This window comes from Centruroides sculpturatus, unplaced genomic scaffold (genome assembly GCF_000671375.1).
Source record: "Centruroides sculpturatus isolate CEXI.00-Female unplaced genomic scaffold, Cexi_2.0 scaffold243, whole genome shotgun sequence".
In the NCBI taxonomy this organism is placed as follows: domain Eukaryota; kingdom Metazoa; phylum Arthropoda; class Arachnida; order Scorpiones; family Buthidae; genus Centruroides; species Centruroides sculpturatus.
Window position 1 is genome coordinate 340,070 of NW_019384457.1, and position 22,360 is coordinate 362,429.

Below are 22,360 nucleotides of genomic sequence, written 5' to 3' on the forward strand. Positions count from 1 at the left end.
AGCTTAATCTAATTCAGATGGCGCTGTTGAGCTTTATCTATGCCTACGAAAGAAAGGTCGGAACACGTGTATATCATGGTGCAATAGACAGATTCGAAATTTTATAATTTCATCATCATGAGCGATTCCGATTCTATCGATACGGTAAGTATTCTTTAAAACTGTAATCTATCCAAGTATATCGATCCAAGTATTCTTTAAAACTGTAATCTATCATTTTTTAAACATACACTGTATCACTTATTTACAATGATTAAACAAAAGATTGCATATAAAGTCAACGGAAATGGTCAAGATATTTAGAATTTCTTGAAAACGAATTTCTTGAATTTCTACTTTATTCAAAATTAACTGATTTCTAAAAGCCAAATATTCATCTTCAGAAATCTTTTATTAGCTAGAAAGTGATATTACAAATTTGCTGTTTTGATTTTAATTAAACAGATGTCATTATTAATGCATTTTCCATTATTCTATAAATTAATAAAATGAAAGCAGCAAAACTAATGTAATATATTTTTTTTTTAGCTACCTAACAAGAGTGACAACATTTCTCTTGATCATACTGTAGTTTCTACTAATTTTGAATGTATTTGTATTACTATATTTTCAAATTTTAATCTGAAGACACTTAAAATAACAAAAATGAAAGTATTCATTAGATTTATTATTTTTTTTCGATTATTTTGGAAAAGTATCATAAGTAAAACTTTAAAGAATGGCACACATCAGTTGCTATGATATAACTTATAACACTACAACTATATTATATCACATACTTAATGCAGCATTGAATAAATGAAGCTCACGCTATATAGTTTATACTACACTATAAGTTGTATGGGAGTCTTTTATAGCATTATATATGTAGTGCTGTTATATATTATAGCAGTCAGTGTATGCTAGTCTTTGGTCATATTATTAAATTTTTTGGCAAGAAAGAAAAATTCTTTATTCATCATTTGAAGTTATGTCCAATTCTGGCATTCTGTGCTGTTTGCTAAACATCACATAATGCCAGAATTGGATATAAGTAAAATTAAAACATTTCACAATTTTATAATATATATTGTATGTAAAATATAGTTTTCTATATTACGATACAAATCTTTTTGATTAAAATAGGATGTAGAAGAGACTGTGTGTGAAAGATTGGAAAATGGAGATGGGAAAGCTCCAAATGACATTGAATTTGACGATGTTGTTGTCGACATCTCACTTCATCCGTCGAAAGATGTTATTGCTGCTGGAACAATGGATGGTGACATTTTTGTGTAAGTTTACAAATATTAAGTTAAATATTCTGAGTTGAAGATTATTAAATGTTTCTCAAATTTCAAGTTATAATGGTAACTATATAATTGTATATATGTATCTATAGTAAAACTTCTCTAACTCAAAGCTCCAAGGGGCAGGAAAAAAGTTACAGATGATTTGAGACACAGAATAATAGAGTAAAAAATGCCGATTTTGAATAATTTGTTATGGTTAATAAATAATTCTCAATGGGATAAGGTGTTGTTATGGAAGTTGAAAAACATATAGCTGGGTATTAATTAAGATTTAAAAATTGTCAAAAACATTTTTTTCATTATTTTTAGTAAGTATAATTTGTGCTGGATATTTCTGGTATAGTTATGTGCATTGGACTTAATCCAGTTGTACATAGTATTTATTTTTAATTTGTGATGCTTTGAATAAATCTGAATATGTTGACTATATTGAAAAAAGATTGGGCTGATCTCATTACAGCAATGAGTGATGAAAAAGTGTCTTTTTCATCACTCACTGTGATGAAAATGACACTTTTGTCAATGTTGACAATGATCTAAGTGTCTGTGGATATTTGTCTGAAAACAATATCATTGTTGAAGTAAAGAACCAAGTGAAAAAAACAAGCAATGAAAATGAGGAAGAAATAAATCTTGTTAACAACAAATATCTGCTTCCTCTACATTGGGCTCTACTTTCAATGGGTTTTCTGGAAACTAAATTAGTCATAAAACAAGTTGTTTTAGTGGCTTTTTAGATAGAATCAAAACATTTTTATCAATAATTCATTGCGTATTGCTCAACAAACTCATCTTGACACTTTTTTCACTGACAGTGTTAATTTTATTTTGTACATATATATTAGGGTGTCCCTTATTTTTCGAATATTTTTTTTCTAATGCATATGGCCTAGTTTTGTTTATTTTACCCTTAAATACTCACACAATAAATTTCAGCTCATTCTGGTCATTCTGGTAACTTTCATCGAATCATGCCCATACATGTTGCGCTAGAGAAGTGGCACGTATTTGCTTTCTTTGCCATTCTAACACAACTTGTCGGGCTATTAACATGTATAGTTTTATTTTTCGAAGATGTCAGTGGAATTATGAAGTACTAAAAAACAAATTTTCTTAGTTGGAGAGATAAACCACCAAATCACAGTTGCAAAACTACCATCAAATTGGCTAGTACTCTCAGTTTTGTTTTTTAACATTCACGAAGTTAAATTAACTGTGAGTGAAAGCACAAATCTTGTAATATGCGAATGTATTATATTTTAGAAAAAAGCTAGAATACCTACAAAATCTATACATAACTGTGTCAAGAAATTGGTGGATCTTTATCACCTATGGAGAGAGTTGCAAAAAAACAGTAAGAAAACTCAAGATGTTTATAAGTGCTGCGAGAAAACTTTCCAAATAGCATTAGTTAACTTACTTGATATTGCACACGCCGATGCCCTCGAACATATGACAATAGAGGAAGATAAAAAATTCTTACAAAAACAGAGAGAACAGGGCATCTGGGCTGCTTAGCAGGTGTATATAAAAAAACTGGCTGAAAAAGAAGAAAGGGCAAGGCAAAGAAAAATAGAAGTAGAGAGAAAAAGGCTCAAAAATATTTCTATGAAGACTGCATCGACTTCTTCAATATTGCATGATTTATCACCACTCCAGGAACTATACGACAGTTCTCATAGCTCTGACAATAGTCTGGATGAGCTTTTTTCTCGGGAATTGAATACTGTTCTGTCTGAAGCTAGTTTAAAAAGAGGAAGAAAGGATTTCATTACACCTAAACTAGTTGCAGCTTTAGACAGATGCCAGTTGAGCATTAGAGATTCCGTTTATATTCTTCATACTACAGTAGAAGCACTAGGACTTCGTATTGATGAATTTTCAATCAACAAATCTTCACTTCAACAGATTCGGACACAAGTGAGGAAGGACAGAGCAGAAGCCATAAAATCTGATTTTGAGGATGATGTGCCACAAGTAGTCACCATTCATTGGGATGACAAATTGTTACCTGGCTTGAACATTAGAAGTTTTAAAGAAGAGCACCTACCAATTCTTATTTCATTTGGAGAGAGGGAACAACTGCTTGCTGTACCAATACTGAACAGACTGTTCTTCTGGTAAACACCAAGCCAAAGCAGTTTTGAATGCGCTCTATAATTGGAATTTAAATGACAAGGTACAAATAATGTGTTGTGACACAACAGCATCCAATATGGGTCGCTTAAATGGAGCTTGTGTGCTATTAGAACAAAAGCTAGAAAGAGAGCTGTTATTCTTTGCTTGTTGCCATCATATATGTGAGCTAGTTTTAAGAAGTGTGTTTGAAACAAATATCCCCCAAGTTACTTACAGCCTTGATATTCTGATATTCAAAAAATTTAAAGACTCTTGGAAAAGCATTGATTCTATGAACATACAAATGTGCATTGATTTTGTAAAATAACATTTCAATGACGCAGAAATTGATCAATTATTATCTTTTTATGTGAGAGAACTTCAAAAATCTATTGTGAGAGATGATTATTGCAAATTAGTCAAGTTATCTATAACAGTGGTTCCCAATTAGTTTTTCCTGTGTACCACTTCAAGAAAGAACTCAAACTCGCATACCCCTTATAGCAGAAATTCATATTAATCCATACTAATATAAATTTGAAGGTAATTCTGATTGTCTGTCTGTTACCTTTTCACGTCTAAACCGCTGAACAGGTTTTAATAAATTTTGGCACAGAGATAGCTTACATGTTGGAGATGAACATAGGCTACATTTTATTGCGAGAAAATATCTTACTCCCACAAGAAAATTCGATATAATGCGGGCGAAGCTGTGGGTAGACAGCTAGTGATAAATAGAATATATTTCTTTTTTTTTACATTTATTACCTTTAAAATACAATTCTAAAAATAATGAAAATAACATGAGGTTATTTAATTTTAATGTGACAAATGTGTGCGATTTTCTTTGTACAACTTTGTAAAATTTGGTTGCTGTTTGGTCAGCTTCAGTCCCAAGTCATCTTTGAATTGGAATCAGTGACGATGTTTAGTTTCCATGTTTGTCATGGCCGAAAATCCACTCTCGCAGAGGTATGTTGTGCAAAATGGTACAAAATATTTTATTACCGCTTCGCTGACATGATAATAATGATAATTGTACAATTAACACAATTTGTGTTAGTTGAACAAATTGTACAATTTTTGTTTCTTGCGTAAGAATTTCATTTAGGTATTGTCACAAATGCATTTTTTTTAAATGAAATTTGGAGAATATTTTTAGTTATAAAGGAATTTGTGCATTCGACATCATGTAAATTGCCGAATTTTTGATGGTTCACCCATTATTTTTTGATTGCGTCATCTCATGCATTTACATTTTAAATCGACTAATTTTAGATTGCTGCACGTACCCCTTCATGCAATTTCGTGTACTCCTGGAGGTACGCATACCACTAATTGGGAACCATTGATCTATAATATTTTTGGGGGGAGATAAAGAAAAAAAAAGATTAAAATCAGGCCTCCAGGTGCAATGCATCAAGCAAGGTGGATTTATTTATACTTTTTACTCTTTGAAAGTATGTTTGATGCATTCCAAAGTCAGAATGAACGCCAAGGACAAATGAGCATTTCAAGACGTTTGCTTATTTATTGTAACAGTTTACATAAAACCCTGGCTTGGATGCGACTTGGCAGTACAGGCGTCGTATCAAGATTTGTGCTTTTTAAAAACATTAAAAAAATATGAAAAAGTTGACAAATTACTTTCCCAGGTAGCTTTGACCAAGTTTTGTCAACACTTGTGGTACTTATCTGAGGAAATAGCCATATTATCACTATTCAATGATTTAGTCAACGAAACAACCAAGATGAAAATAATAGCTAACTTGGAATGGGAAAGTATATCTGATTTTGGGAAAAGGTTTATTTCATCAAAAGAAGAAATAGCCAGCTCTTTGTATGGTATGTAGAACTACATGTTTTGTTTGTACTTTAATTACAGTACTGTATATCTTATTTAAACTATACCTACTTTTTGTTTCAGGATTGTTTTGTGTCTAGGAAGAGCAAAAATCTGTTTACTAGGTTAAAAATTAAAAGCAATTTCCTTCAGGAAAGTGTTTCTTCATGGGAAGAAAATGCTTCTTTTGTGAAAGCTAAAAGAAAGGTCCTTTTTCTCAAGGCGGTGAATGATACAGCTGAAAGAGCTGTTAAATTAGTGCAAGATTTTCATGGGTTAATTACCGCAGATGAAGAACAGAAGCAGTTTCTTTTACACTGTGTGCAAGAACACAGAAAACTGTATCCAGACTGTAAAAAGGAGACATTGAACAGAAAATATCCACAATAATTTACATTCATACAAATTTTAAATATTCTTTGTTGTCTGATTTCCTTATTTACCCAATTATTTAATATTACAATGATCTAGTCATGTATATATATATATGTATGTATTATAATGATGTAGTTGAGTGATAGTCAAAAATGACTTTATAAAAACTTTGAGGTTTAGTTGGCACAGGTTATTGTCATCGTAGGGGATCAATATTTTATATGTAAGTAAGTCTTAGCGATTTGAAAAGAATTAAGGAGTATGTGTTTAAAAATTCGAAAAAAAATTTTTTTCTCCATATAAGGGACACCCTAATATATATATCTAAAAGTAATAAAACACAACATATTTAAGTTTAACTGTATTGATTGTATTTAGTATAATAATTGTCTGTTAGTATAATAAATTAGTAACATTTTAATGCTGTAATTGAGAATCATGAAGCAGTATGTTTTAAAATATTAATATTTTACACTTTTTTATTTTAGATATTCCTATTCAGAAGAGGGTCCAAATCACGAATTAATAACATTAAACCATCACAAGAAATGTTGTCGAGCTTTGAGTTTCTCTCATGATGGTAATCTTTTGTTCAGCACATCCAGAGACAAATCAATAAAAATAGTCGACATGAATGCAGGGTCATTGAGTCACAAAATAATCAAAGCCCACGAGTAAGTAAAGATCATAATTAAATTGCATTTAACATTATTTAAATAATAACATTTTTACTTTCCTGGCTGTTATGTATATGTAACAAGAGAAATGAGTTCTTTGCAAATCTCCCAAGTTTTGAGACCTGAATCCAAAACTGTCAAAAAAAATTCCATGGGTGTGTGTGTGTTTTTTTTTTTTTTTACAAATAAGTGCACTACTCCTATGGAGTATAACACTGAGAAATACATAAACCAAGAAATGAAAAATGATACAAAATAATAATAAAATAAGAATTCTACTTTTAGTGAAAACTGAAATGCTAGTCTAGAAATTAGAAATAGTCTTTTCTTCCATATTTCTTGAACATAGTTGTGAAAAGCATCAAACAGTGGCTTCTGAACTAGCTTGTCAAGTGGACATGGCCACCTGAAACCAAGAGTAAAGATTTTTAATTTCAGAATAAGTCTATTTTGTTCGTAAATTGGACAATGATAGATCATGTGGTCGATGGTGTCTAGGTTTCCTGTATAACAAAGGCAAAAAGCAGTTTCTGCAGGGTTATACATAGCCAGGTAGCTTCTAAAATACTGTTTCTCAACGTGCCTCGTGGGACATGGGCCTCACGTTGAGAAACAGTATTTGAGTACAGTGGGTGATCGGTTAATGAACATAATCTGTTCCAAGACTTTGTTCATTATCTGAATTGTTCATTAACCAATTATCGATTTATCATAGGTTTTCATGGGAATTTGATTAATTTGTACCGGAGACTCCAAAAAATAAAAAAATATATGCTTTTACTATGTTTATTTATATGTAATAGTAAATAAATATATATATATATATGCAGTCTTGCATTTTTATTAGTCATGTTTTTTCCATTTGTGGGTGTTAAAGAATCTGTCCAATGTCAATTGTTTTTCTCTTTTCTTCAGGATTTTTTGGAAGTAATTAATAGTATTGTAATTGTAGAGATCCCCAACTTCATTAGCCTTATTCTGGTTCGGATGCCACTTGGATGATCATTGTTCTGACGTCCCTGGACTTCTTATGTCGTTAGATCAGTTTCAGGTTACATTATGAGATCTAAAATGCTCTTTATTTCTCAGATGTGATTTTCATTACTCCATTAACAGCTTGAGACTTCTTGATATATCTTTCATAGCTAAGATTGTACCTACTGTAGACCTGTTCGAGCCATACTGTCTAGCAACATCAGACATCTCTCACCCACTTTCTACCTTAGCTATTTTCTCTTACTTGGTTTCTATGGTGAGCACAGTTCTTGACACTTCTCTTTTTAGGCATCTTAATATCATCAGTTTCTTTTTTAATTAAAAAGTTCAGAAAAGCACTTACAAAAATTCATAGAACAGAAATCAACTAGTCCACAAAAAATTATTTAAATACAAGGCCCGAATGAAATTCGAAATTTGGTATTAAAACGTTAACAAATATCTGATGAGACAGTTAAACTTTCGCCTTTCGTAAATAAACCCTGATGCAAAACTTAACAAGTGCCCATCCGACAGTCTCGCAAATACTATAGAAATTATTTGTCAGAAACGTAAACAAAAAGCTGGAATTACAAGGGAGAGTTTCAAAATTCGGAGGGATACTATCTGATCGATAACGGGTTGAGCATCGCCATCGATGTTGAAGTCTCCCATGCTCCGAAAGGTTTCGAATTGTTACCTGAAGATAAGGGAAAATCAATCGGTATTTGTTATTTTCCGTCGCTTCTTTTTATGTTTGTTTAGTAAAAAGTTCGTTATCCAAACATGTGTTCATTGTCCGATCATAAAAATCTTTCATGAAAGTGTTCGTTATCCGATTTGTTTGCTACCTGAACTGTTTGTTAACCGATCATGCACTGTAATAAATTATCTATTAGTTATGTATAAATACAGTATTTTGACAAATATTTTCTTTATTTGAAGTTATTAAATTTGTTTTTTTTTTATATTGGCATCTATTTTGTTTAATATCTCAGAATGGGGTAAAGATTGAGAAACAAAATTTGGCATAGGTTTTTTTTTTTTTTTTGATAGTTCATGACTGCTTCCCTCAAAATTCATGAAACAATGTATTTGAAAGCTTGAGATAAAAATGTTTTGTGATCTTTAATCACTAGCAAAAAAATTATTTTTTTTTTTGAGATCCTATAAGATAGTGGCATACTTCAAATTATGTTTGAATGTAATGCCATTTAAAGGATAATTAGTATGAGCCGCCGGGGAGGTTGGGACTTCTTCCCGGTGACCTACTTTCTTGTCAAGGATGGCATACCATTCAGTTACGCGTTACGCGAATGGAGAGAGTCGGAGGGATCGACGATAAGGGGTGAGCAAAGTCGAGTAACGACACCATTTAAAAACAAAACAACGGTTTATTTAATGTGCTAACTAAATAAAATTTTACAAAAACTCCACGGAGAGAGAGAGAGAGTTTACAATAATAAGCGTTCATACCTCTTAGCATATACTAGTGGGATATTTTCCCGTAAGGTCGTCCAAATGGATACTGGGCGGTGACCCAAGAATAGGTCGGCGACGAAAGTGTAGGTCAGCGATGGGAGTGTATGGCTGTGATGGAGAAGGCGATGTTTGACTTCAACGTTCGGCGAATCCCCCGAGAGGAGAAGGAGGATGGCTTTTATACATTTTGTGGTGGGAAAATTTGTCAGGTGACCAATTGTTTTCGCAGGTGTGGGGTTAAAATTGGTGTTAAAATGACAACAATATGACGAATTTCATCGATAATTGTAAACTATTCACGGATTGATCATGAGAATGTTTATAGTTAAATAGAAAGAGTTATAATTTTCTCATGCACCTCAAATTTCGTTTCTGCAGGTGCAACTTCCTCTAGTTAAAGGAATTTATTAAAAATTTAAAGGATTAAATGCTTTTATTACATTCTATAAACCTCAAATTTCACATTAGTAACAATGTTAATAACATCCGCAGGAAAGGAACAGAAATTTAAAATTTACTTATTTAACTTTACAGTTATCATAAATATAAATTTTTATTTTAAACTTTCTGAACTTTTTAAATAATTCAATAAAATACCCTTTTTCCCCCCCCTATAACTGCATTCTAATCTTAATGAATCAATTTTAAATTTGTGTTCTACATCATTCTATTTGTTTCAAGCCGAGGGTGGTCATAGAAAGACTGAAAATGTTATGGAGACATGGAGTATTTTGCTCATACCTTTGCATTTAATGCAACATAATTAATTTATCATTTAGTTTTCATATCTTTTTTATGATAACTCAGTGGTTTCCCATTTACACATTAAAAATCTTAGTTTAAAAATAATAGAGAATTATTTTCAAAGTAAATAGAAGTTAGAGTAGTTGCACCAGTAAATGACTAATTAAGCACCTTGATAAAGAGATTTGCATATAATCACTTAACAAACAGACATTTAACGTAAGTAATTGTCATTGTTGGTTACCAAGAGCTTGCACTACTCATTCAAAGAGTGAATTTTTAATTTTCTGTAATGTTTATTAAATTAACGATATAATGTTTTTAAAATTTAAAAATCATCAGTGAATAATAGTTGACCAGCTGAAGACTAGTGAATGACCACAAGTGACTAATAATGAATAACTAGAGCAGGGGTGGCCAAACCGTGGCGCATGCGCCAAACTTGGCGCATTGGACGACTACAAGTGGCGCTTCAGTGCAATTGACCTGTTGACCTTTTTTTTTTTTTTCTTTCTTTCTTTTTTTGCTTGCACGTTGCATACACCACTGATGTCATATAGACATCAGTGGTGTATTTTGTACGGGTAGCTACACTACAACCGCATTTTTCATTGCTTGTTCTGTGGCAAATCTGAACTTTCATCTTATAAATTGAAATACCTAAATAAGGGGTGGCCGAAATTTTTCTCCACCCCGGGCTGCTAACACTCACGGTACGCCACGCCACGCCACGCCACTGCGCATGTGAACTCATCTATCAAAAAATTGGCGCATGGTATGCAAAAGGTTGGCCACCCCTGAACTAGAGTTTTAGGATACTATATGAAATTTTATACTATTGTACACCATATACAGTATGTGTTGGCAATGTTATGTAATTCAGTCATGTAATTTCAGATTAAGAAATTGGAATAAAAATATTAATTGTTAGAAAAGGTCTTTAATTCAAAAACATCATATATACAATGTTATAGAAATTTCAGTTTGATAATCCATACAAAAATGTGTTTCATAGATTAGAAAATTATTATTGCAATATTGCCTAATTTATCTACTTATCAGATGCAATGGCTTTCTTGAAATCTGATAGAAAGTGAGATTCCATTTAATTTATCATCATTTGCAGTGCACATTTATGTAGTTCTCCATAATTAATTGATAAATCAGGTTAATTTTCAGAAAACAATTCCTTAAGCCTAGCAGAAATACATTTTGAATAATCCGCCCTATTTGGATCAAAAGGAAACAAACCCATGATGAATTGTTTCCAATTTCAAAGCTTTCTTGTAAGCTTCAAAGAATAAGTTAGTTTTAGAAACTGATTTTGATGATTGTTGCTTGTGTTTTCTGACATTTCTCCACTGACATTTAAGCAGTTGAAAAATTGCAACATTACAAGCCTGGATAATATGAGTTGCATTTGGCAACAAACAAAAAAGGAGAATTCTTTTCTCAACACAAAAATTATACAGTTTTTCATTTATATTATTATTATTGCTTCTTGATGGATTTATATCCATCAAGAAGCAATAATATAGGAAACTGGATATTCTTATCCAGAAGTCAGGTATAGAAGACATTTGCAACATATTCATAAAATGTGGTACTTATCATCCATCCTGAATCACTTCTGCCTACAGCAAAGCCATCTGGAACTGAATCTGCAATATGCCTTGGAATTCTCTTGTATGGAAACATTATTATAGGATCCACTTGCAGAAAAATTACACAAAACTGTGATACACTGTTTTTCTTGTCCTGATGCAATGTTATAAAAGTTCTTATATGCTTTAGGTACCAGAAGTTTGCCAGTTTTTGGACAAAATAACATCTCTGTTTCATTTGCATTGAAGATATGGGAAGGATTTTGCAGAATATCATTTGCATGTTCTTCTCTCAAATAATTATATAATTGTGACGTAGTAAACGCTAGTATTGTGTTTTATTCCAAAGACACATGGCAACTTTTCCATCAAATTCCTTTATTAGTTAAGTCGATACAGTATGTTGTTTTGTACTTGTTTCAGGCTTTGCCCCTCTTCAGTCAACTAAAATACAATATGTATTTTTTTAACTTATTAGAATAGAGAATTTACATAAAGCAATGAGTACATAAACGATATACAGACGTACCTTTTGGTTACACTTTGTATAATTTAAAAACATGTAAAATCTGCTTTAATCTTTTAATTTGTAATGTATACTAGTTTATTTACAAAAGTTTAAAATCTTCCAGAATCTTCCCTTTTAGGTAGATTTTGATACAATACAACTGTAAAAATGTTTAGCTGTTTCTGCCTTTTTCACCTTCCACACCCTTTTTGTCTTTTGTGCTGGTATCTCTAGTGTTACCATGTATAACGTTCACCACCTTGTGGTTTGATTTTTACTAAAATCTGTCTTGGAAGAATTATTTCTAGGAGAAATTGCTTTTCACAGAAGAAAAAATTTTTATTTATAATATATTAAGCCAGTTTTCGTTTATTTTAAGTCTTAAGTTTTTATTTATACTGTCTTTACTTTTAATGATTTCTATGGTTTCTTTAAACTTCCTGTTGTATGTTAATACTGCATAAAGAAAAATTAACATACAACAGGAAGTTTAAACAGGAGATGAATAATTAATGTGCAGCAATGAATGAACACATAACTTTGAACCATGGTCATTTACTGGTACAAGTTAGTTTTTTGGTCATTCACTCATACATTAGTTTGAAACAACATTCACAGATTTTGAATTTTGTGCTCAGAAACGAAATTAATACGTATTACTTTATCACCATTAAATGACCGAAGTGTTCCTTCACTGGAGAAGAATCACTTATCAGATCCAGTGAGTGACTATCCCCCTATCTACATACCTTTTAAAGGTTAGAATTAATTTTTGTACTAAAACCATACTTTAAATATCAACAAAACTATTTCTTTACTCAATGCTTAGGAAAATCAATAAATAATTATTTTAAAATGCTGCTATATGAATCCTTGCCACAATTACCTTATTACAATGCAAGCAAGATTACACCTTATACACGCATCTCAAGAAAGCTGCCATATTTCAAACACTATCACGCATTTCTGAAGAGGCTATTTCAATAATTCAGCACTTCTGATTAGTTTTTCTTGCTGTGGTGCTTATTTTAAACAAATTTCTGACAATACGGTCATTCACTGGTGCAACTAACCTAAATTTTTTGTTCTCAAAATTATGGATTAGTTTGAATATAATTCCCTTCATCAAACTGTAGTATTGATAAATTTGAATCTCTAATATTGTTTCCACATTTATAACAATCTAATCCATAAGTTCTTTAGTTGTTCTTGCTTAAATTAGGAAAAATTGTGATTGTCTTTAAGTTTGTATTGCTTATATTGACTAATGCAAATGAGACATTAATGCAGGTTTTTAAATTTTTAGATCTCCTATATATTGTTTACTACCTATTGATGATTATTTGTTAGCCACAGGTGATGATGATGGAAATTTTAAGGTATTTATTATTATTATTTTACTCTTAAATAAAATATTAAAAATGATATGCTTTCACTAAATATCTAAATACTTAAATTAGGTTTGGGATTTTCGACGGAAAACAGCCATTATGGAAAACAAACAGTGTGAAGAATACATTAGTGACATGGTTATAGATGAACAACGTAGAATAATAGCAGCTACAAGGTTAGGTTATGTTAGGTTAATTTGCAGAACCTTCTTTAACAATATTTTATGAAATTGAATGTAAAAAATATATATTTATAGATTATTTTTTCAGTGGTGAAGGTACGCTCACAGCATTCAATGTACGTGCCAGAAGGATGGAGCTACAATCTGAACTGTTTGATTCTGAATTTCTGTCTGCCGCTGTTGTAAAAGTGAGTTTTAAATTCTGCAAAATTTAAAGTTTATTTAAAATTTTGACTCTGTGGGTTATTTTGCAGAATGGCAGAAAAGTATTAGTAGGAACCGGAGAAGGAGCCATTAATATATTTAATTGGGGAGAATGGGGAAACATTAGTGATCGTTTTCCAGGTCATCCAGAATCAGTAGATAGAATAATTGCTATAAATAACAATATAGTATGTACTGGATCAAGTGATGGTAAAATCAGGCAAGTGGTAATTTTTTATAATCAGTAGACAAATAAAAATAATATATGAACTGCTAATAATTAAGATATTTCTTAAATAACTGGACTAAGATATAACATTAAAACTATTAATTCTGAGTTGTACAGCTTCTAGCAAATGTCTTAAATTTTTTTTACTGTAACCCTCTCTTGATTGAGTAGACATAATTCCCATCCAATTAGCAGCAATAAATTACACTTATTCAAGACTCAAATGTTACTAGTTACAGGTGAATACTTTACATTTTTATTTTAGAAGTTGTCAAAAATGAAGCAAAAAAAGTGAAAAAAATTTACCTAAAACTTACGCGTGCTTTGTCAAAAATCAAACTACTGGGACAAGTATTAGGAGACATTTCAGATGTGAAACAATTTAAAAATTTACTGAATTTTAGCTATTAGGCAAAATTGATATATTTAGTTTGTGATGGAAAATGTCTTCCACGTCAGATAACATTTTCTTGACCACGATAAGATTCATACAATATAATTTTATAATCATTTTTGAGTTTTGATTCATTTTGTCTTTTAACCCATGAAAATATGAGAAGACTAATTTGAAAAGCTGTAGGTTATTTATCAAATTTAAACTGCAATCACAAATATACATACATGGAGCAATGGCTTCTCCCACAGGTGTAGGCTTCATGCATGAAAATGCAGTAATTTTTTTTTAATGTCATGTTACTACTTGCAATTGTATTTGAATTGTTCTAAAAAAAGTTGAATTTGTAAAATTTTAAAGGTTCAAATAGATCTGTAGATCTACAAACATGTGACTTCTAATGTTGTTATTGTAACTGAAAAGCTTTGAAAATTACACATAATCATAACACAATTTTGCAGATCATTTGGCATTAATTAATTAAATTATCAGGTGTGCATATCTCAATTAATAGTTCTGGAAGTGAAGGTCCAGATGAACTTCAACTTTGTTGCCAATTACACTAAGTCCTGCTCTGGCCCAATTCTTTTCTTTCAGAAACTTTTTAATTAAAAAAATTAATTTATAAAAGGTAGATGGATAGCTGCCATCTTGTATTAATTAGTAAGTAATCATTAAAGTAGTCTGATTATTTGGCATTAATTACACAAGCAAAAAAAGTGGGATAACAAATATTTAATTAGACGAGTAGAAATAAAAATCTGCCATTTTAAGTTAGGCTATAACATCAGTGAATTGAAAAAGTTACAATGTGATTATTAGTGAAGCAAACATTTCTGAAAAATAAGTAATTTGTGTAAAGTGTGATATCATTTAGAATTTGTAATGTAGATCACTGTGTATCCTATAACAGGAAGTTAAGAACCATTAAGCATGTAGGCTTCCTAAATTGTGATTTCCTCACACTTGTATAACCAATAATCTACTGTTAATCCTCCACTACGTGTAATGCACGAGAATAAGAATAGATGTTGCAATATTGTTCTATTTATACAGTAACAAAATAAGCACCATTTACGTCAAAGTTTAAAAAGACTATATTTGTAATATTAAGATTATTAAAAGATATTGATGACTAAAAAAAACCACAAATCCCATATGAGCAAAATACACCCTTTGTGCACTAAACAAGAAACATCTAAAATTGTTGCTAGAATATTTTTCACTTTAATGATATGAAAAATTTCTGCTCAGTGAAAACCACAAATACAGGTATACCTCGCCTTATGTCAGTAATTGGTTCCAGGAAAGCGATGTAAGTCGAATTTACTTGTCTCCGAATCTACTTGTCACTAGGCTAAACCATAAATTATCATTCCCGGTTCTGTATTTTATTTATTAATGCATTTTTAATAATATATGGTTAATAAAAATCTATTTTAAGCTTACAAACAAATAAATTTTAGTTTTTAATATAGTACAGAAAAAAAGTCATCTAAATTTACGAATGCATGTACTGTAAATACAGTACATACTTGTGAATGTATATATTTTAATATGATTTTATGTGCTTTAAACTTACAAATAAATAAATTTTAGTTTAATATAGTACAGAAAAAAGTAATCTAAATTTACTAATGCATGTACTGTAAATACAAGTATATACTTGTAAATGTATATATTTTAATATGATTTTATGTGCTTTAAACACTTTTCTAGTGATATTACGACTTCAATATTTCTGGCGTACAGACGTAAAGTCGAATAAAATGACTTAAACTTGTTTGTCAAAAAGTATATGGAAAAATAAAAATTGATGTTTAATCGGGAGCGACGTAACTCAATGACGTAAGTCGAGGTATACCTGTATACAGATTTTATTCATTGAGGAAAAGTATACATAAACAAAAACATATTTATTTAATCAGAATGTTGGGAAATGTATATGATAAGTTTTCTTTTACATGAATGATTTAATAAAAATCAAAAGGTGCTAAACTGAGTGAATGGGGGTGGATGATCTAAAATTTCACAGTTATTTTTTGTTCTGTCATCAGTGATACAAGGGTGTGCACTGTCCTTATTTGTGTCAACCAGAAGAAATTCTTTACATCATCTAATTGCCAACAATGTCATTTAAAAAGAAACAAAAAACATTATCTTGAAATATTGTTTTTATGTGGCAATGGTACTTTCTAAAATTCTTAAAGCATATGTTGTTTTGAGTTTTCTTTTTAATGAGACCAAACCAGCACAATGTTAATTGTTTACTTCTGAATTCAACAATGACATTTTGCTTTTTTTTTTCCTCAATAAAACTTTCCCTGCACTTTAAAATTAGTGATGTAACAAATATTCGGTTACTAATCGGTATTCGGCCGAATACCTAAAAACAGGAGTAAGAAATACCAAAATGATTAATTTACTGTGTTTTTGATATTTAGATTTAATATTATCGGGTTAGTATTGTTTGTTTATATTTATTTATAACATGCACAAAATAAAAAAGAACATAATATTAGTCAGTTGTATTCACAATTTATAATTACAAAGATCAGCACACGTACACACTTATTTGTTCGAGAATCGTCGCACATCTGAGGGTCTGACCCTGCCTATCCTTCTTTTTAAGTGCTCGTCTTTGCTCTTCCCTTTCTCTTTCCTCTATCGCTCTAGTCCAAGTATGCCTATGCATACATCATAATATGCACTCATGATACTTTCGATTCGTCACTTTTCCGTCATAGATTTCCCATTTTACAATTATGTGACTCATAGCCTGGTGATAGAGAAAAGAGACAGATAGGACATCAGTATAAGTCACAGTTATGATTTCACAGATTTGAAACAGCTTTGTAGCCCGAATGACCCCAGGCTTTGGCCTGTGCACGCTAAGTGACTTTCATTACAAGCATTTAGCTTTCCGAAGTCTATGACAACAATTGTTTGGCATTCATGGCCTCGAACAAGTCGAGGCAGCTTATTGAGTTGATAACATAATCAACTTGTTCGATTATGTTATCAACTCAATTTCATATTTATTTTCACTTTGCGGTCCTTTTCTGTTCTTCCGTTATTTACACGTGTAGATCATTTCATTGTTATCCACATTTGATATCATCACTTATCACATACTGCCATGACACTCTTGTCTGAACTGTCAAGAATTAACGCAATTGGCAAAGCATAGTGACAGTGGGTCAATAGAGAGCAGGGTCCTTGCCATAATGTGGTTTGTGTGCCAATTTTCGTACGTGCGTTAATCAAGCCGAATAGTTTGGCCGAATATTTGTTGCAACACTATTTAAAATCTTTCTTACAGAAAGCTAATGCAAATTGCAAATTTTAAAATAGTTTCTAGTTAACTATAATGCTGCTAATCATTATAATTAAATAGCTAGTCATAATATATGTATAGGCCTATTTCAAATGAGAGAGAAATAATGGCAGTGCTTTCAGTTTGCTGGAGTGAAATATTATGCAAAATACAGGTTAATTTAACCATAACATGTAAACTGATTCTGATTGGCTGTTCAAAAATAATGCATTAATTGAATGCAGCTTAAAAGCTAACAAGTGCACTAAACATTTTATGATATAGGAAATTAGTATTGAAAACTTTTCAGATGCATTTAAAATCAAACTGATGATATACATATAAATTTGTTCAAATCTGAATGCTTGTATTAAAAATTTCTCTAAAACATATGTATAATGTAATTTATGTTGTTTGGTTAAAATGTGATATAATTACTAATTTATTTATTTTTTTGTAGGGCTATGCACATGTTTCCTCATAGGTTTCTAGGAATTGTTGGAGACCATGAAGATTTTCCAATTGAAAGCTTGAGTGTGTCTAACAATAGAAAATATTTGGCCAGTTGTTCACATGACCAAACAGTTAAATTTTGGAACATTTCCTCTCTAGAAAATGTGCTGGAACATCCAAATGAAAAAGGGAAAAGAAGGAAAACAGATTATCTGTCTTCATCTAAAAGAACAGACTTCTTTGCAGACCTGGTTGAATAAAAACTGTTTATTTAACAACGAATGTGATACAAGCTTACGAGTTTAAAAAAATACTACATGGGAATACTGTCGACCAATTTTATAAAAATGAAAAGTTGGCAGATTCGGAATGTCTTAAATAAATATATAAAAAAACTATATTACATTTGGATTGTGTATGTGTTTATTGCACAATTCCTTCTGGTCTCATGTAGATAGTGGTACCTCCCTGGACTGCTGCCAGTGACTGGTGAATGGGTGGTTGGAAACACCTCACATGCTCCACTGGCAAATTATCTGTGTCGCTGGTTTTTAGATATTTATTTAATATGGCAAAAATCTGACTGTTTAATACCTGAAACCTTCGAATGCGGTCTACCATTTTCTTTAGAGGCTGAACAAAAGAAAAATTAATGCATATTGTCAGAAAAAAATTTAACTGCCAATTTTATTTGATTATACAACATTAAATAACTTACAATTCCTTTGACCATTTCATCCTTTCCATCAGCACGCTGCACACGTAAGATATGGTAACAGAAATCCAAAGCCTCAAATCTTCTCTGTTGGCCAAGCAGGGCTATCATGGTGCAGCCTGCCCAATTCAATCCTTCTCCAAATAATTGTCTGAAAATTACATCACACATTATTTTTAGTCTACATTATATCTATTAAAGCTATGTTGCTGTTTTCCATCAAACATGATAGAGAATTAGATCACCATTCAAAAATTTATGATTCACTTTTCACCCATTTGTGCACTATCTTGATAATAAAATTATATTGTGTGAGAGAGCTTATTAATAAGAAATACAAATACTTACTCAACAGTAAATTCATTCTCTCCAACAGGTATACAATAAACAAACTGTAGTGCACTCCACAATCTGTGGAATTCTGTGCATTCATCAATATTCATTACACCATTCATAGGAGGAGTTCCAATCCAAACAGGATCATCCAGGAAAGATTTAATTCTAGTGAGAATTATCTCAAAAATAGATAGTCCACAACACAGACGTTCTTTTGTCAACAAATCTCCTTCTCTTGCTATAGATGATTGCTGAAAATACAAAAATTGACTAGTAGTACTATAAAATGCTCAATGAATATTTCAGTGTAGTTTAAAATTTTTAAATACAACAATAATATAAATTTAGGAAATGAAGAGAAAATTCTTTATAAGGTATTTTATTACTTGTTTTACATTTATGGGAAAGACAAAATCTTGATTCTTTTTATAACATGCACAAAATAAAAAAGAACATAATATTAGTCAGTTGACAAAATTTATTGAGATAATTATCTCAATAAATTTTGCAGTAATGTATATATGATTGTAAACAAATTTATACAGTGACTCTATTTAATAATAATGTATAACAAAAAATGTTTTAAAAAGGGATATAAGAATTTTTTTTATTATTTATCATAAAAAACATCTATTGATGTCTTAATTAATACAGTATAATTAATTTTGGAGTTAGTTTTTATTTAATTTCTTAAAAAGATATTTTGTGATAAATTTACGGGATGAACTTAAAACAAAAATTTCAGAAATAAAACTGACCTTAAAAAAACACACTTATCACAATGGAATGAATTACTCCTGAATATACTGCAAAACTGGTTCAGTTAATGCAAAAGAGATTAGTTATCTCCTTTTAAACAGAGAATTTATAATATTAAAGACTGTACTATAATAGTAATAATAGTCCAATAATAGTTTTACTTTTTTTTAAATTGAATATTAAATTGCAAAGTTGTAGAAACCAATCCCAATTTCATTTTTTTTAAAATAAGTTTTATACAATATTAATTCTCACTTTAAAACATGCATTCATTCTTTGTTATAAAAACAACATACGGTTGAATTTATTTTGTTTATTTGTATGTTGTTTAGTTTTATATATACATATGTAATGTAAATATTAAATGGTATCACTGTATATACTTTTCCCTGTCTATGGGATAAGACAGGGTGCAGATGTTGCACAAAAAAGAAATAGAATAATGCTAAAACAACAAAGAAAAGAAAACTTAACAATTCCTTAGTGTTAATAATAAATTGGCACTAAGAATGAATAGTGAAGTGATTCAATTTGAAAAATACCTTTTTGAAAGTATGCCTTGTCACCCGATTGGTTGATGGCCTTGGCTGCAGAAGTCCATTTCAATATATATTTATATTTTTTTCAATTTGACGATAACTTAAACTAAGTTAATAACTTTAAATTAACTACTAGAGTGCAGCCTATTATCCAGTCTTTGATTTACAAAAAAAAAAAAATTATATCAGTTTGGTGTTGCAAAAACTGATATGTCACAAAAACAGTAGATGTAACTTTGTTAAGAATTTCTCAACTGTTTTTGTCACACAGGGGGTGATTATTTTTTCATGCAAATTATTACCAGAGATAAGTCTTGGGTTCATTATTATGACCCAAAGAAAAAAATAAAGTATAATATTGTCACCCTTATTCTCATAGCCCATTAGGAAGTTCCAAACCACTTTTTTGCTCAGAAGACCATACCAACTAATTTTTGGAATGAGTAGTAGTAGTAGTAATAGTTTACATGGAAAATGACAAGGAGAAACATCCAATTCAGTGAAATATTGTGAAACTTTATGAACAGGGTCAAGAGAAGTATTAACAGTGTATAATCAGAAAGAAGTATCTTTGCACTACAACAAAAGAATGCCACACAATAAGGAAGTAGCAAAGATGCTTAAAAACCTAAAGTTAGAGATTATTCCACAACTAACTCACAGCTCAGATCTGACATCATCAGATTTCACTTTTTGAGATTTGATCTGATCTCAAAATTAAGAGAGCTGTTGTAAAGTCAATACTTTTTATTGTATGTGAAAGTTAAAGCTGTTGTAAGGAAATGAATCAAGGGAGAAGAAAAAAATCAAGTTTTACTATGCATGGAAATAAAAAAAATGGATTGAATAATTACACAAATATGTCACTATTATTTTTTTAACAGGATTATCCAGTAAACAATTTTTACTATTTTTTATAATTATTTTTTCTCTTTCAAAACTAATTTTATAAAGATACTTTATTATTTACAAGTGTTGATTGATAATTTTATATTGATCACAAAAATGATAGAAATGTTAAATAAAAAGAAGTAGAAAAATTGTATGTTACACAAAATTGAATTTACATTTTTGATACAAATTGCACAATTACTTTTTTTTACTAATTTAAATTTAACATTATAAAGTTAACAAAAATTCTTTTAGTTGCTTTGAGAAAGGCATAATTTAAAGACTGCAAATGTTACATATTTTTTATAGGTGTAACATTTACATTAACTGATTAAATTTTAATCATTTACTAAGAGAATTAGTTAAAAAACATAATATTCAAGTCTTTTTAATTTTCATTTTAAAAAGTAACAATTTATTTAAAGTTTTTTATTTATTAACCTTTTCATAATTACTTACCTATAATATTTCAAATTCACACTAAAACCAATGTGCCTCAACTTACCTTGCTAGTACCAAGTCTTTCAACATTTTGGACAACTTGCAGAGGTGCATATTTAGCTTCTAATCTCTTAAGTTTTGTTTCTGGTTTTTCACCATCTAATACAAAAATTGTATTCATTTTAAAAACTCATGAAAATTATAACATTATTTTCTTAAAGAAATATATGCAGATTTTACAAACAAATTGCTGTATTTTATTAACAATTTATACTCTGATTGAAAAAATTAATAAAGAATAAAACAATTGCTACTATATATATATAGTATCAAAAATGAATATATATAAAAATATTACAATTTAATTTAAATCTAAGGAAATACTAGAGTGTGATTTTATTGGATCAATTTTTTATAAAATATATATTAATATATTACAAACCTTTACAATATGGTCTTGGCAAAATATTTTGGAAAGGAGCAGCATGTAGTAAGTCACATACCTCTTCTTGTGACTAAAATTACAGTTATACATTTAAAAATTATTTAAAATTTAAGCAACATACAATTGTTTTTGTTCTTCAAAATAACTTACCAGACTTTGTTCAATTAGTAGACAAAACAAGAGTGCATTTCCCACCTCTCTAAAACTTTGGAACATTTCTGTTTTTACATCAGAATACTGAACAATATCAGTTAATTGTGCTTGATAATACTGCAGCACTCCTAATTGAAATTTTTAGATTTCATTTTATTATATATTTCACAGTATATAATACAAATATTGCAAGTTGTTTGGCTTTATAAGATACTCATTCATGTTTTTTAAATGTAGAAGGTTCAAATAAATATTATATATATATATATTGCAAAGTTGTAGAAACCAATCCCA

The 22,360-nt window shown here is 30.2% G+C and overlaps 2 protein-coding genes across 2 annotated transcripts in view; one reads left to right on the forward strand and one right to left on the reverse strand.

Annotated features, from left to right (window-relative positions):
- The first annotated feature begins 6 nt into the window (after window positions 1-6).
- LOC111620707 (WD repeat-containing protein 55-like) lies at window positions 7-18,199 on the forward strand. The gene is made up of 8 exons (XM_023362696.1): window positions 7-144; window positions 1,126-1,274; window positions 6,117-6,302; window positions 12,925-12,997; window positions 13,079-13,185; window positions 13,280-13,379; window positions 13,446-13,615; window positions 17,795-18,199. Exons 1-8 carry the CDS (start codon window positions 118-120, stop codon window positions 18,045-18,047), a joined length of 1,065 nt encoding a protein of 354 aa, XP_023218464.1. The 5' UTR covers window positions 7-117; the 3' UTR covers window positions 18,048-18,199.
- The window catches only part of LOC111620699 (cytoplasmic FMR1-interacting protein-like), an 87,375-nt gene continuing 83,054 nt past the window's right edge, over window positions 18,040-22,360 (reverse strand). The window contains 6 exon segments of the mRNA XM_023362687.1: window positions 18,040-18,420; window positions 18,506-18,653; window positions 18,851-19,089; window positions 21,533-21,627; window positions 21,911-21,983; window positions 22,064-22,194. Coding sequence (XP_023218455.1) covers window positions 18,211-18,420; window positions 18,506-18,653; window positions 18,851-19,089; window positions 21,533-21,627; window positions 21,911-21,983; window positions 22,064-22,194 — 896 coding nt within the window. The 3' untranslated portion in view covers window positions 18,040-18,210.

Bases quoted from the DNA above. Each gene is read 5' to 3' on its own strand.
- LOC111620707 (XM_023362696.1), top strand. From the start codon at position 118: ATGAGCGATTCCGATTCTATCGATACG. The intron at 12,998-13,078 runs GTATTTATTATT...TACTTAAATTAG, and splicing joins ATGATGATGGAAATTTTAAG to GTTTGGGATTTTCGACGGAA. The intron at 13,616-17,794 runs GCAAGTGGTAAT...ATTTTTTTGTAG, and splicing joins TCAAGTGATGGTAAAATCAG to GGCTATGCACATGTTTCCTC.